The 16,174-nt window shown below is 37.6% G+C and overlaps 1 protein-coding gene across 1 annotated transcript in view; it reads right to left on the bottom strand.

The window, feature by feature from the left end:
• Positions 1-16,174, bottom strand: part of LOC136832531 (uncharacterized) — a 347,044-nt gene that overhangs the window by 279,138 nt on the left and 51,732 nt on the right. Inside the window, 1 exon segment of the mRNA XM_067093459.1 lies at positions 11,459-11,481. Within this exon segment, the coding sequence (XP_066949560.1) occupies positions 11,459-11,481 (23 nt within the window).

Here is a 16,174-nt window from a genome sequence, read left to right as displayed (position 1 = left end):
GACGCCTGAGCCAAACATGCAAATTCAACCTGCCGGTTTTATCAGATTGTTGGACACTTGACAAGCGCCTCGCCCTGATATACCCGTATCATAAACTTGCTAAAGCCTGCCTCAAAAAAGGCGAGGGGTACTACTTAGATGATGTTACATTATCCCCAGTTGTAGTACAGCTTTTCTGATTGCAAGAGGATCAGGGATATCTTTCTCACGTCAATGGAGGCTCTGCTTTCATCTAAAATTATGAGGAGGATTAGTCCTGCCTCTCACTGGACTACTGCTCAACCTCCACTTCCACGAATTAAATCAGAATCATTTCACCGCCCTATTTATGTTAAAATCTTCACTTATTTTTGCTAAGCAGGGAAGAAAATTTCTTTTTTCTAAAAATACTTTCGAATTATGATCTCAAAGGATACTTACTGGGTTGTATTCCATGACATCCCAATGACAGCAACATATTTTTACTTTCATTATCAAATCGATATCGTATAAGTTAGTGTAGATACTTCTAGATTTCTTTAACCACTACTAAATTTTGCAAGTTTCAGAGTAGAACTCTACTCAAAACAACTACAGAGTAATTCAGTACGCTGAAAAATCCTGATAAAGGGTGGTCTGTCGTCAAATGCAAGGCGGGAGGCAGCAAACCAAATGATTCCTCACAGGGCAGAGACAGTTCTTTTCGCTGTCTTAGTCAGACAAAGTTTCCTTCAGGAATCGAAACGAACAAAGGGTTAACCTTTCGAATTCGTCACCAACACATGACAGGATACGAGCAGTTGCTATCATTAATTAAAAAAAAACATGCTTACGCAATAGGAGTTGCACTAAAGTTTCGTATATATAATTTTTTTTGTTATCAGCAAAACTATCAGCTAGAGGCCAATATCATTACTGGACTGAAAACACTAAAATTACATCCTTACGCTGCGGAAACTCCCAATTACAACCGTACTGCAACAGAGCGCGTAAAGGCACCCAAATGCAAAATGTTATCTACACACGGCTAAACCACATCCTGGAAGCTTTCCCATCCGTCTCAAAATTCTAAACACTGACTTCCATGGCGCCTCATTTCCACCGACGTGGCAACAATAAAGAGATAAGGGACAGCTGGTTGTTATCGAGCGGGAAATTCGGGTGTCAAAAATAGACTGTTGAATTTAGAGTGTCCGCCAACAACTCAGAAAATTCAAGATCAATCGGGTCATTAAACCTGATCGGATATCGCAGTTATCAGAACCTCAGAACAGACGGTGGCCAGACTAGATTTCGCCTGACAAGTGAAGGGGAAAAAAAAGAAATTATCTGAAAAAAGGCACACGTGATGGGGGAAAAAAAGAAAACATCCGAAAAAAAGGCACACGTGATGGGGAAAAAAAGAAAACATCCGAAAAAGGCACACGTGATGGGAAAAAAGAAAACATCCGAAAAAGGCACACGCGATGGGAAAAAAGAAAACATCCGAAAAAGGCACAAGCGATGGGAAAAAAGAAATCATCTGAATAAAGGCACACGTGATGGGGAGAAAAGAAAACATCTGAAAAAAGGTACACACAATGGGAAAAAAGAAAACATCTGAAAAAAGCCACACGTGATGGGGAATATCATCAATATTAGAATGAACAAATATCAATTCAGCCACAAAACCTCACGAAGTAACTTCTTAGAACACTCGACGCAGGAACGTATTATTATTATTATTATTATTGCCCCAAAAACTACTATGCTACATTTACCTGCACAGCCCGCCCGTCATTACATTACATTACGGGGAGGGGTAAAGCACTACCCTACCCAACTGGATTTCGTTTACTTCATCCATCCGCCAGTTTACACTTTCGAGAAATACCCTTCCCACGATACATTACTTATTCAACAATGGCCAAAAGGCACCCCCTGACATCCCATTACGCCAGAACAATAATAGCAGCAGTAATGGCACAGCCTATCGCTATCGCATCGCGCATACCAATCGGCGGTCTGGGGTGCCAGCGGGCCACCGTGGGACCTTCCCAAGGACGCCATACCCACAGCCTCTTCCCCGTAATTAAGTAAACACTCCGGTGGCCGGGAAGACGCCCTCGCCACTTCTGTATTCTTCCTGCACGGTCATTATACACTTGGGTTTTGCATTATCATTTCACATTAACATTTTCACATTCGGGCGTCCTGTCCCGTCGGAGGCTTGGGCGTCCAGTCAGTGGTTTTTACTTTGAGGTGTGTTCATTATTCATCCCTTCCGACTATTCACTTTAAGGTTTGTATATTATGAGTAATAATGATAGTTATAATTAGGCAGCAATAACTGTCCATGTCAATCATAATAACAATAAAACAAGTAAAAAATGCCCCGAAGTTTCTTCGGCGCAACTGAGTTTTCTGTACAGCTTATAATCAAGGCCACCGAAAATAGATCTATCTTTCGGTGGTCTCGGTATAAGCCGCAAATAAGTTGTGGAATTCGCTTCTCGATTCCTAAGCCGATTCTCGTTTCCGACTGACCGACCACCTGGGATACAGCGGATCCCCACTCTGAATAATGTCGGCTGGGTAGGAACACATCGACATCTATTTGCTATTTCAAGATTGTTTTCTTTAAGACCCTGATGATATGATAACCGTATAGGACGATTTGATCACCAGAGACAGGCCTTAATATTTCTTTTGCAGTTTTTAATAATGGTGCGGGAAAACGGTCAGGTTCCACTGCTGGATTAACTTTATTGTATGAATTTTATTTCCGATCATTTCCGCTGTGAACTCTACATTAAGCAGTATTAGGGATTTGTCGTCGTTCAAGTAAAAAATATTAGATGTTCGTCTATTGTCTTATTCAGAACTAGAAGTGAACGTACTATAGGGCTTTATATCAATACCAACAGGCACTGCTATATTTCCACAGGTTATGCAATGAGGGATTTATTTACTGTGAGAGGACCAATGCCACTTTTTAGTTTTCTGTAAAACTGTTGAGATGACTATTTGTCTGTCCGTCCGCACTTTCCTGTCCGCCCTCAGATCTTAAAAACTACTGAGGCTAGAGGGCTGCAAATTGGTATGTTGATCATCCACCCTCCAATCATCAAACATACCAAATTGCAGCCCTCTAGCCTCGGTAATTTTTATTTTATTTAAGGTTAAAGTTAACCATGAGCGTGCTTCTGGCACCGCTATAGGTGCCAACAACACAGGCCACCACCGGGCCGTAGCTGAAAGTTTCATGGGCCGCAGCTGAGAGTTTCATGGGCCGTGGCTGAGAGTTTCATACAGCATTATACGCTGTACAGAAAATTCGATACCGCCGAAGAAACTTGGGCGCATTTTGTACTTGTTTCCTTCACTTTTACGCGAGTAATGAGAAGAAAATTTCAATGATTGTAATATTCTCTATCACCGTTTCTTCCTCGACATATTTTTCGTCTATAGGACACCCTGGCCCTCAGGAGAGGAAAATACTCTCAAGTTCGAGATGAAAGCGCTTCACCAATTAGTTCCCTCTGGTGGCAATCGGCTAGTTTGTTTATGCATCATTCATAGCAGATAAACTTACAACTAAACCATAAAAAAAGAGTTTTAAAAACACTTTAAAAATAAGCATTTCAGTCAAAAAAGACCAGTACATGATGTGAAAAACTGAAAAAAAAAAAAATCAGTCATCCACAGGCAGAAAGTTGACCCTCATGCCACGCATCAACACATCCCCATTGAAACTTTCCTGTCTCACAGAAGGCTAATGTATTGGATACCCTCTCTCATCTTGAGAGAGACTCATGATACAGGGATACACAAAAGGACAGTCACCAAAAACGCATTTTGCAAAATATACTTAAAATCAAAATAAAAAAATAAAAATAACCACAGAAATACTAATTTATTCAACATATATCCATTTTGTCCTCTTTCTGAGTGCCAGGTTGTCCTACAGACAAAAACACGTCGACGAAGAAAATGCGACAGACACTATTACAGTATATATATATATATATATATATATATATATATATATATATATATATATATATATATATATATATATATATATATAATATATATATATATAATATATATACACATAAACACACACACACACACACTTAGGAGTACTGCAGTCGAAAGCACTAGACTGGATGTCAATTTGTCGCTGGCTGACCATACAGCGGTCTGTACCTTCGAAACAACAAAGTAAATAGCCAAGACTTCACTGCCTCCCTGCTATCTCCCATTTCCTTAAATTTCAAAGCACTTGCACACTCTCCAGTTAACCTATGTTGAATTTTACACAGGACTCCATTCACATGAACTCCTGCGGTTCTAAAATTTACAGAATCAAGCAAGCGTTGCTGTCGAAGGCTGGCCCTACTTAAGAAACCCTTAAATACCCAGCCTACCCACCAAACAGAATTCCCTCACTCCGAGGACAATAACCTCTACAGCTTCCATGAAGGACTTCTTGATTACCATGCAGGTGTCTACACTACAACTAGCGTGAGACGCTGAAGCAAGCTAACCGGATCTACAGACTTAAATTTATACTATATATTCTTCATTTCTTTGTTACGAATGCCATCTGTATTCAGCCTCATTCTTACAGGCTGCTTGCTATTTTTAACCCGCTTGTCCACGTGTAAGAATTCTGGTCTGTGGATGTTTTCGGTCAAGCAGATGCGATTTTGGCTTAAACTCTAGAGAATGTAGGAATATTATGATTAATAGCAATGTTAAAAAATTTGGATTATACTTTTTTGACGATTTTTTACATTCCTTCTATTTCCGGTTCCCAACTTGACCTAGAGGCACCGTCCGTTTTTCAAAAGGGGAAAGATAAACCGCATATGGAAAAGAAATAGAAAAATGGTAGCTGGGCAGACCCAACTACTCAATCTGAATCTTCAGGCCCTTCCAAGCTCGCAAAATTTGACCTATCGACTATATTCATAGAATATAATATACTTCTCAAACAATGTAAAAAAAAAATCATATATCGCTATGAATTAATTAGCATGTCTGTAAAATTTACAAAAAAATAACAACTGCATTATGATAGAATAACAGACTCCATCGGGCATTGCAGCTGATGGCATATGCGCAACTTGGTCACGTAAGCAAGGTCGAATGGCCATCTATGTCCCTCTTCCAAACCAATTTCAACAGACTGAGGCCTCTGGGGAGCACACAAAATATGCAATAAAGTGATCTCATTAAAGTATTAAACTAACTGAAAGAAATTGTGTTTCATATTCTAAATCATTCAGTGACGCTATTCACTTGACAATATATGTAAAAGACAAAAAAATTTTTTTAAATATTCTGCAAGTTGCCATGACGTATTATATATATATAATATTGTGATTCCCACCTAAAACACTATACATCATTGTTCAAAGAACGCAAACCTCCGTCAAGGCTAAGCAATCCACTTGTTCTGGCCCCCACCATAATCCATTATCCACATCCGGATCCACCCCTAACTCTATTGGCTAGTGTCCGATTACCTTCATCAAAGTTTTGCTAAAACAATAAAGCACGACTTATTACGTCATTCCACCAACAAAAGAAACAACCTAAAAACACAACCTCTTAGTGGTTACTAAAATATAAAATGAAGGAACGACTTTATAAATTATATATAATAAAAATAACACTTGGGCAATGAGATGTACGTCATCCCCTTTACCAACGTAAACAAAAACTCACACCAAACGCCTCTTTCTACAAAAAAAAACTTTCTTTTAACTAAATAACCGGCGTATATCGTTTCCCTCTCTGCAGGCGCTACAAACTGCTGCTCACTGCGAGGCAACATCTGGTCCGTTTTAAGAAAATTATACATCAATTATGCGAGCAAGCACAAAAGAAAATGCGAAGTATATACACGACCGGGCAGACTCCAGAGATCTCTGGGACGATTCCTAACTCTTAATCTCAAATTCTGTCCTTGGGAAAGCTGAAAGTGTCATTAAAAGTTACAGAAGTGCTGTGAGCCGCGTACACTGAACTTATTATTGTGAAGCATTGGGTTGGGATTTAATGAAAGGCTAAAAGAGGCAGAGCAAACAGCTCTCAGGCCGAATACTAACTGAAATCAAAATAAGTCTGAAATTAGATACGAAAGTTGTTACGTTAGTCTCACTTTGCTCTGGACTGCTATTTGGACTGCATCCAGAAGATTTTGTCGACTTGAGAATATATAAATCTTTCAGAAGACTATTCGGAATCAGAAGAGCGGACAGTGAGAAATTAATATCAATTAATACGAATTTTCATATGTAGCTGAAATAATGACAGAAGATGGCTTGGACATGTCCTTCGCACCACCCCTAGGAGAAACATACGGAATGGAATATAGAATTTTGGCCAGAGGCCAAGCGCTGGGACCTATCAGGTCATTCAGCGCTGAAAAGGAAATTGAGAGTAGTAAGGTTTTAAAAGTGTAACAGGAAGAAAACCTCAAAGTTGCACTATGACACAATTGTTAGGAAAGGGTGGAAAGTAAGATAAAAGAGAGAGAATATGAACGGAGGTACAGTAAAAGGAAAGAAAGGGGTTGCAGCTAGGGGACGAATGGACGCTGCGAAGATCCATAAGTAATGCCTACAGTGTACCGCGTGAGGTGCACTAATGACACTACCTGCCTAAGGGGAGAAAAGTACGTGACAGAGGGGCACCAGTAGAGTTCGAAGACCCACACCTACTTGAATGAGAACTATGAGAAAGGACGCTGAAGTCGAGTGGAGATCTGTGGAAGTGAAGCACATAAAAAAAAGTGGCGGAATTTCACAGAAAGTAGGCGTTGGAGGCCATGTTGATGATGATGATGATGATGATGATGATGATGAAAGCTCTGGGAATCTAATACACGCACTATCCACAAAAGCACGCCTCTGAGGATGATTAACGAGGATGTCTTCTCCACGATTACACACTAGATTACAAAGAATTTCAAAGTTACATGTCGCGACCATATGTCAAGTCGTTTATTAAAAGAACCCGCTGAAGGGCGATAAATTGGACAAGACGAGCACCGCGCTAAGAATTCATAATCTTATTTTCTTGAATTCCTGTCCGTTATCACGTACAGGAATTCTCTCTTAACAGTGAAAAGGACAGCAAGAAGAAGGGAGATTATCTCGTTTATTTATTTCTACCATATTCTCTTTCATCGAAGCCTTCCCCTGCTTTTACACTCCCATTCTTCAGTCTTGCTGTTCAACCTCTCCAACTGTCTCTTTTCACTTAGGCGCTGAATCGATGAAAGCGCCCCGGTGCTTGGTTTTACAGCTAGATTTTCAAAAACCGAATTAAGTCCATTATATTCCCTTCCATTCCAGACACTCCTTCCGTCCTTAATCCCTCTTCCAATTCCAGCCCCATACGTTTCTCTTGTCCCGATGGAAAATGGAGTGTAGTGATTATATATATATATGATTATATATATATATATATATATATATATATATATATATATATATATATATATATATATATATATATATATATATATATATATATACAATATCATATGGAACAGAAATAAATTTCTGACTCATATCGTGATCGAACCCAGGTCTTGCAATTGAAAGGCAAGGGCGCTGCCCACTCGGCCATACAAGTTGCCCTCAGGTTCCAACTTCTTTTTTGACTTGTGTGGCCTAGTGGGCAGCGCCCTTGGCTTTCAACTGAAAGTCCTGGGTTCGATCTTGATGTGAGTCAAAAAAAAAAAAAAAAAAAAAAAAATATATATATATATATATATATATATATATATATATATATATATATATATATATATATATATATATATATATATATAATATATATATATATATAATTATCTAATACGGAACTGAGAAACAAGGACAGAAAGAGAAGCCACGGAGAAGAGCGGCTTGCCGATCGAAGTACAAACGCCCCCCACGCCCCCCAGAGACCTGGGAGCGTTTCCCTCTTCCCTCCGCCTTCGTACGTAATCACTTTTGTGACCAGCCTTGACAGGCCCTTTCAAATATGTTTTTCTTGTCAAACACGTCTGCCTGTCGCGAGCTGTGTTTGTCCCGCTGAATATGCTACACCCCCGAGACCCGGATAAACATGGAGGCGTCCCTCCTGACGGGGGAGGGGGGGGGGGCCAAGCATCTTGGGGGGCCAGCATCTTGCAAGGGCTTGGAGATGACAGCCTCACATGATGTGATGGATGGACGAAATTCTAAGGAGAAGAGGAAGAAGAAGAAAAAAAATGGAGAAGACTTTTAGGTGTGCTGGGCTGTTCACAACCTGTTCTTCAGAATTCCCTGGTTTTCATCGTGTTATTTGATAGTTTTTAACTTATCGCTTGTTGCTTTAAATGCAGTTTCAATCGTCGAACGCACATCTTGAGTGTAACAGCATATGAGAGAGAGAGAGAGAGAGAGAGAGAGAGAGAGAGAGAGAGAGAGAGGAGAGAGAGAGAGATCTTGAGTATAGTAGCAATACTTCTAACTACCAGACATTTGAGAGAGAGAGAGAGAGAGAGAGAGAGAGAGAGAGAGAGAGAGAGAGAGAGAGAGAGAGAGAGAGAGAGATCTTGAGTATAATAGCAATAATTCTAACTACCAGACATTTGAGAGAGAGAGAGAGAGAGAGAGAGAGAGAGAGAGAGAGAGAGAGAGAGAGAGAGAGCAATAATTCTAACTACCGACATTTGAATGAGAGAGAGAGAGAGAGAGAGAGAGAGAGAGAGAGAGAGAGAGAGAGAGAGAGAGAGAGAGAGAGAACTCTTGAGTATAATAGCAATGCTTCTAACTATTAAACATCTATATGAGAGAGAGAGAGAGAGAGAGAGAGAGAGAGAGAGAGAGAGAGAGAGAGAGAGAGAGAAATAGTGGGACATCCTAAATTTAGCAAGGGAATGTAAGAAGATTCTTCAACAAACAAGAGTCTCTCAGAATCCATCCCGATAAGCTATGCTAGCCACAAAAGAATCGTCTAACCGCAGCGTAAATAAGATGGCTAGCATTGTTCACAATGCCGCTAATGAGTATCTGTTTGTACAGATGGGGCACTGATGGATATCCAACATTCGCCGGCCCCAAAATACTTTCCGAGGCGATTTAAATTATGACGGACTCGTGAATTTATTCAAGACTGTAGTAACTGCAGGATAATTCAGATTTCTGTCTGGAAGCTCTATCAGAATTCTAAAAATAACTAGGTGCGGTACACGAAAACAGAATATATGTTTGCGAGTGCATGTGAGGAGAGATATATTGGTGAAGCTAAAGTTACAAAAAACAATCATATGCAACAGTTAAAAAATTTTTTAAACTTTGTTTAGACAACTCAATCAAATTGGTCTGGGGCAAAGAGACCGTAGTCTGGGGTAACTTGTTTTCAGTCTACAAAGATCTGAGGCAGTTCAAAGCTTTGCAGCGACAAGCATTTACTGAAATAAACAAAACTTTCCCATAACAAATTCTAATACGTTTCCCTCATTTCAAAAATATAAAGTTTCCCTCATTTCAAAAATACAATTTAAATCAAGTTTCCCTCATTTCAAAAATATAATTTCAATCAAGTTTCCCTCATTTCAAAAATACAATTTCAATCAAGTTTCCCTCATTTCAAAAATATAATTTCAATCAAGATTCCCTCATTTCAAAAATACAATTTCAATCTAGTTTCCCTCATTTCAAAAATACAATTTCAATCAAGTTTCCCTCATTTCAAAAATACAATTTCAATCAAGTTTCCCTCATTTCAAAAATACAATTTCAATCTAGTTTCCCTCATTTCAAAAATACAATTTCAATCAAGTTTCCCTCATTTCAAAAATATAATTTCAACCAAGTTCCCCTCATTTCAAAAATACAATTTCAACCAAGTTTCCCTCATTTCAAAAATACAATTTCAATAAAGTTTCCCTCATTTCAAAAATACAATTTCAACCAAGTTTCCCTCATTTCAAAAATACAATTTCAATCAAGTTTCCCTCATTTCAAAAATATAATTTCAATCAAGTTTCCCTCATTTCAAAAATACAATTTCAATCAAGTTTCCCTCATTTCAAAAATATAATTTCAACAAAGTTTCCCTCATTTCAAAAATAGAATTTCAACCAAGTTTCCCCTCATTTCAAATATACAATTTCAATCAAGTTTCCCTCATTTCAAAAATATAATTTAAATCAAGTTTCCCTCATTTCAAAAATACAATTTCAATCAAGTTCCCCTCATTTCAAAAATACAATTTCAACCAAGTTCCCCTCATTTCAAAAATACAATTTCAACCAAGTTTCCCTCATTTCAAAAAAACAATTTCAATCAAGTTTCCCCTCATTTCAAAAATATAACTTCAATCTACGATTACGGTTCGCTACAACTAAAAGAGCTCACTAAGCCATGACTGTACTGAATCTTGTAAAAAGGGTTAGTCAGGGGGCAAGGCAACAGGACAACAAAAGTAGTAATAATGAGATGCAGCAGAGAAGCTAATAAACATTTTGATAGAGGCGAAACACAATCAAGAACACGCTTCAATGGCACGCTGCAAGAAATAACTCAAATTCTGATAACAAACATAAGGAGCTCTTGAGCCCAGGCTCAGATGCTCTTGTGATAGTAGGTAATTCGTGAAGATTTAGAGGGTCTGGGATGAAAAATAAAAACAAACAGATTATTGCGAGATGGTGAGGCTTGAGTGTGAGCATTAAACCAGAGAAAACTATTCTTATATACACAAAATATTTAATATCACATACACGTTTGACCTCATGATTTAAGAGCTTTAATTTAGACATCGGCCTCTGGCTAATTTTAGCCTGGTAAGTCCATTTTGCTAGGGATAAAAACCAAGTATGTATATATATATATATATATATATATATATATATATATATATATATATATATATATATATATATATATATATATATATATATATATATATATATGTGTGTGTGTGTGTGTGTGTATATGTATATATATGACTTGTGTGGCCTGGTTGGCAGCGCTCTGGCCTTTCATTTGAAAGACCTGGGTTCTGAGGCCGATGTGAGTCAGAAATTTATATATATATACATATATATATATATATATATATATATATATATATATATATATATATATATATATATATATATATATAATATAGATGTATCATATATATATATATATATATATATATGTATATATATATATGTGTGTGTATGTGGTGCGTTTGTTTGTTTGTGTGTTAAAAGCAAATTCATTACAACGATTTCCCAACAGACATGCTAAAACAAAGCAGGCACAAATTAAAATCTTAAACCAAACACGCCAACAGCTTCACAACAGACTTAAAAGACGACCAACGACAATCGTCTCAAAGCAGATAAAAGAAACAACACGAAATAACGCAACACAGAATTATCAGCTCATAGCAATGCAATTATTACCTGCCGAGAGATAATTATGCAAGATGCGGACGGTGTGCCGTGACGTACCTTTGCTCCATGAAATCCACCACCTGCAACGAAGAAAAATTATTGAAGTTATATTTGCATAAAGGTCCGGCTACATTAAGTCAACAACTGTTATTCTACTTGTATAATGACTAAAATAACATAGAAGATTTACATATATATTTTTTTTACATTAAAAATCCGGATGTGTTTAGTCAACATATGTTGCTCTGCTTGTATGTTGACTACTGTACTTATATACCTCATAACACATATACTAATATTGTTTTATATTGTAAGAAATATACGATTCAAATATATCTTTTACAATATATATATATATATATATATATATATATATATATATATATATAACTATATATATATATATACTATATATATACATACAAACATATATATATATATATATATATATATATATATATATATATATATATATATATATATATATATATATATATATATATATATATATATATATATTATTTCCATGTTAACCTGTAAATTATATTTGGTTTCATAAAACCTTCTAATGAAGTGGAACTTTGAAATAAGAATTCTGTTAATGCCGTTACGATCATTATACTTTTAACGTAAATATTACAACTCAAATTAAAAAAAAATTTAAAAAAATTACACCAAGTTTCCCAATCTACAGTGCAGACGCACGCCAACAATCACTAAGGAATCTGTTATTCTGTGTTGTACAGTGTAAAATAACGACCTTTTCGAAGTATTTCATGACCACTCGACTACATTCCACGCCCTATTAGGAGGAACACATCCAGAGAATGATACTGCATCCTATAATTAAAACAATATATATATAAACCAGACCATATTTTTAAAGCGTCAACACTCAAAGCAAATAGCTGCTATTCCGAACGTCATGTCACAATAAGAAAACTCGGCCGCAAAACTAAAACCTCCGTACAATTCAAAGAGAGAAAAAAAAGCGAGCATAATTCTGAGCAAGAAGCAAGTAAACAAACAATTCTTTTTGCCGGAAGTCGACCCCAAGGAGACCCTTCGTCTCAATACCAAAAGCATCCCGACGGCGGCGGGAGGCGGGCGTTGACAAACGCATCAGGTCGCAACAAAACAAAAACATTTCTGTTGTTGTTTACTGAGCCTGGTTCGTCTTGTTGTGCAAGGAGGATTCATTCTCTCTCTCTCTCTCTCTCTCTCTCTCTCTCTCTCTCTCTCTCTCTCTCTCTCTCTCTGAGAATGTCAAGGTTTCGGAGTGATGGGTAGGCAAAACAAAATATTCAGAATTCTGCTGTGCTTCGAGAGGGGACGATATTTCATTCATTATAAATAAATGCTTGCTTTGTTTCCAAATCGGAAAACAGTAATGTTGAAGCATTATAATTTGAAATTCTTAACAAATCTACTGAAACACTTAAGTACTAACTAAAAAGGCTTACGTTTAAAAACGAAAACAGTAAATAAGCAAGGAATTGCTTCCTTTCATGAGAGAAAAAACGCATACATTATCTATCGATCGACTAGTAAACCTTAAGACTTCATATAGATTTATATAGAAGTACAGTAAATCTATATAAAGCTATGAGCGAGGAGCAAAGGATAATCGTGTGTAATCATAGGGTGCTCGAATATATGAGAATAAAATCTAAATTATCTTGACAAAAGTTTGTTTTGCGACCAATCTCTGGAAACCCCCAAATTCCTTTGGCCTTCCTTGGTTAGTTCTGGAATAGGCACTGGCATTACAATTATCACCCATCCCGTCGCCATTCTAGAAACAAAATGAGCAACACTTCTCTTGTTCTAAAGGCTTTCTCTTGTTTGCTGTAATCATCTTAAGGTCGCCTACTGAACGGTATATCTGTTTAGTTTCTCTGCAGAAAATGAGAGAGTGAGAATTTTCTTATTTCTTCTAAATCTTCTAAATTTCGTTTGCTTGTCTAGACGCTTGATAAAATGAAAAACAGCTAACGAAGACAGAGGGCAGTAATAAAGAACTGTACAAGGTCAAGCAGGAATAAACAAAGTACAGTGTTCAATTGGAAAACATTAGCAGCCAAAAACGCTAAATAGTCTACAAAACACTTCTGCTTAAGCTGTCAGCCAATATAAATAAGCAAGCATATCATCATAGCGTATTCCTTGGCGACAATTTGTAAACCGCGGCCATGTTCTCTCTCTCTCTCTCTCTCTCTCTCTCTCTCTCTCTCATATATATTCAGAGGGTTCTGAGAACTCCAGTTTTCAGCAAGTGTTTTGGGGTGGAACCAGGTGCATGATTCAATGCTTTAGTTAACAGAGGTACAACTGTACAACTGTGTACTGGCGAACCGAATGTCCTAACTACAACACCATATAATTGTGTGTGTGTGTTGCGTGTGAACTGAATTACACACGAACGAAAATTACATTTCCGAGGCCAGAAAGCAGCGACATACACAAGGCGCGTTAAGTGGTCACAAAATAACACACTGCACTGATCTGACCTCCGCTCTTTATTGCGTCACTTGGCTGAGCGCTGGCTTCACCATTCTTAAGATACACCTGTACTAAGAATACCTCAAGTATACAAGAGTAATTCGGCGGAGTTTCAAGGAGGTTCTTTGCGTCAAGCGGCGTTGGATGATGATGATGATGATTTTTTTTATGATCTTGGGCTTCGTTTGCTTACTAAAATATAGATATGAGGCTAAGCCTAAGCTACGCTTGCATAAGTATACGGGGCTTACCTACATACTGTAATTTTATTACGAAAAAGGTGGATACAATTTTCACTAAATTTTACAACAGACAAAAGAGTAGGCTAAGTAAACAAAACTAAACCATCTATATCAAAGTAAGAACACTGGACTGAAAAAAAAATTATAATTTTAGCAAAAGTATGTCAATGCTAACTACACTTACAACAGGTTATATGCTACAAAAGGAACATAACAATTAAGAACAACGTTTGCAAGACAATCTGACGCCTTAAGCTTCTTTTTTTTCTATTCTAAACGTTTTCTAAGTTTAAGACTTGGCATCAGTTACCGTAGTAACAACTAACTGTAAACAGATTAGCGATAGCAAAATTCTGGCAATCAGTCAGGTCTACATCTTCCTTCCGGGAGGGTAACGAACCCCGGTGCCACCCCGTCCCCCGCCTCCCCGTCTCCTCTCTCTCTCTCTCTCTCTCTCTCTCTCTCTCTCTCTCTCTCTCTCTCTCTTTGGAGCTGGGACAAATATGAACGCTGATGTGACAGCCCCGTCGCTGCACGAAAAGAAATGTAAACAATCAAAATAATTATGGTAATGAGCCAAGTCCCCTTTTTTCTTGAGAGAGAGAGAGAGAGAGAGAGAGAGAGAGAGAGAGAGAGAGAGAGAGATGGGTTAACTAACACCACGACTTTGTCCATCAAAGCGATTAGCAGTAGCTAATTAGGAATTCTGGCGATCAGTCGAGCATAGCCATCTCTCTCTCTCTCTCTCTCTCTCTCTCTCTCTCTCTCTCTCTCTCTCTCTCTCTCCCAAGGTTAAGCACTAATGTTTTCCTTTAGGACAGACCAATGAAGAATCCACGCTGCTTGGCCTCCTCTCCCTCATAAACTTCGAGAGAGCCATTTACATTGACGGCAAGAACGAGGACCTCGTAGAGCGCAGTTGATGCAGCCATTCAAATACCACGAGTATTATTAGCACGAAGGTGACAGAAATGTTACGACCAATTGAAGCACAATAAGAATTCAGGACAAAGATACACGAGGAATAATGCGCACAAACATATTCTCTTTGGCTACGCTGCGATCATGAATATTTCTGCAAATCCATTATCTGAATAAATGCTTCATAAGCGATATTAAATAATAATTTTTTTTTTCTCTCTAGGCCACCACGTTCCATGTTTATTGTGATTTTATTCTTGTGATTTTATTCTGGGGAAATCAGGAAATCTTGTACCAAGCGGTTCGGTGACTTCTCTTCAATTTCTGTTTTCCCCGGGCTTTACGTTTACACTTTATATGCTATTAATTCATTCGATTCTTATTCAGCTCCCTGTGACTTTCATCGACGATGCGAAGAGTTACACAAAATAAATTTGTTTCAAGAGCTGACCGATGTAAGGTTAAAAGGCAGCCTTCGGGTCATGTAATTTAATCAAAAAAGGAAAAAAATTAAAATATTTATTACATATTTAGGGAATGCATGAGATGATTCTGAATTTTAAAAATCTCCTACTTATAGAATGATTACAGAAATGGAAATTTAAAAACCTCCTATAGAATGATTACAGAAATGGAAATTTAAAAATCTCCTACTTATAGAATGATTACGGAAATGGTAATAGTGTTTTCGACATCAGCAACTTTATAAATACATAAAATAAACTTGTGAATCAATAACTCTCTATGTCAATCATTTATGGAGTTTCCAAGGGCAGATGCCTGGCTTACTTAGTTTAGTAGAAAACCAAACAATATGAAGAACGTGACGTCACACTGAGATGTACGACGAGCTTTAAAGAATGTCCAGTAGCCAGTATGAAATGTTGATAACAAGTAATCATCTCTCTCTCTCTCTCTCTCTCTCTCTCTCTCTCTCTCTCTCTCTCTCTCTCTCTCTCTCTCTCTCATAAACTCCGAAAAACAATGGGACATAAAGCTACAGAACATTACGAGAGAAGGCAACAGTAGCGCTCTCTCTCTCTCTCTCTCTCTCTCTCTCTCTCTCTCTCTCTCTCTCTCTCTCTCACTTTTCGAAAACCTCTTATCC

Source organism: Macrobrachium rosenbergii, chromosome 50, assembly GCF_040412425.1.
Source record: "Macrobrachium rosenbergii isolate ZJJX-2024 chromosome 50, ASM4041242v1, whole genome shotgun sequence".
Classification (NCBI taxonomy): Eukaryota; Metazoa; Arthropoda; class Malacostraca; order Decapoda; family Palaemonidae; genus Macrobrachium; species Macrobrachium rosenbergii.
The sequence above is the reverse complement of the archived record's forward strand: the minus strand, read 5'-3'. Positions and strand labels throughout refer to the sequence as shown.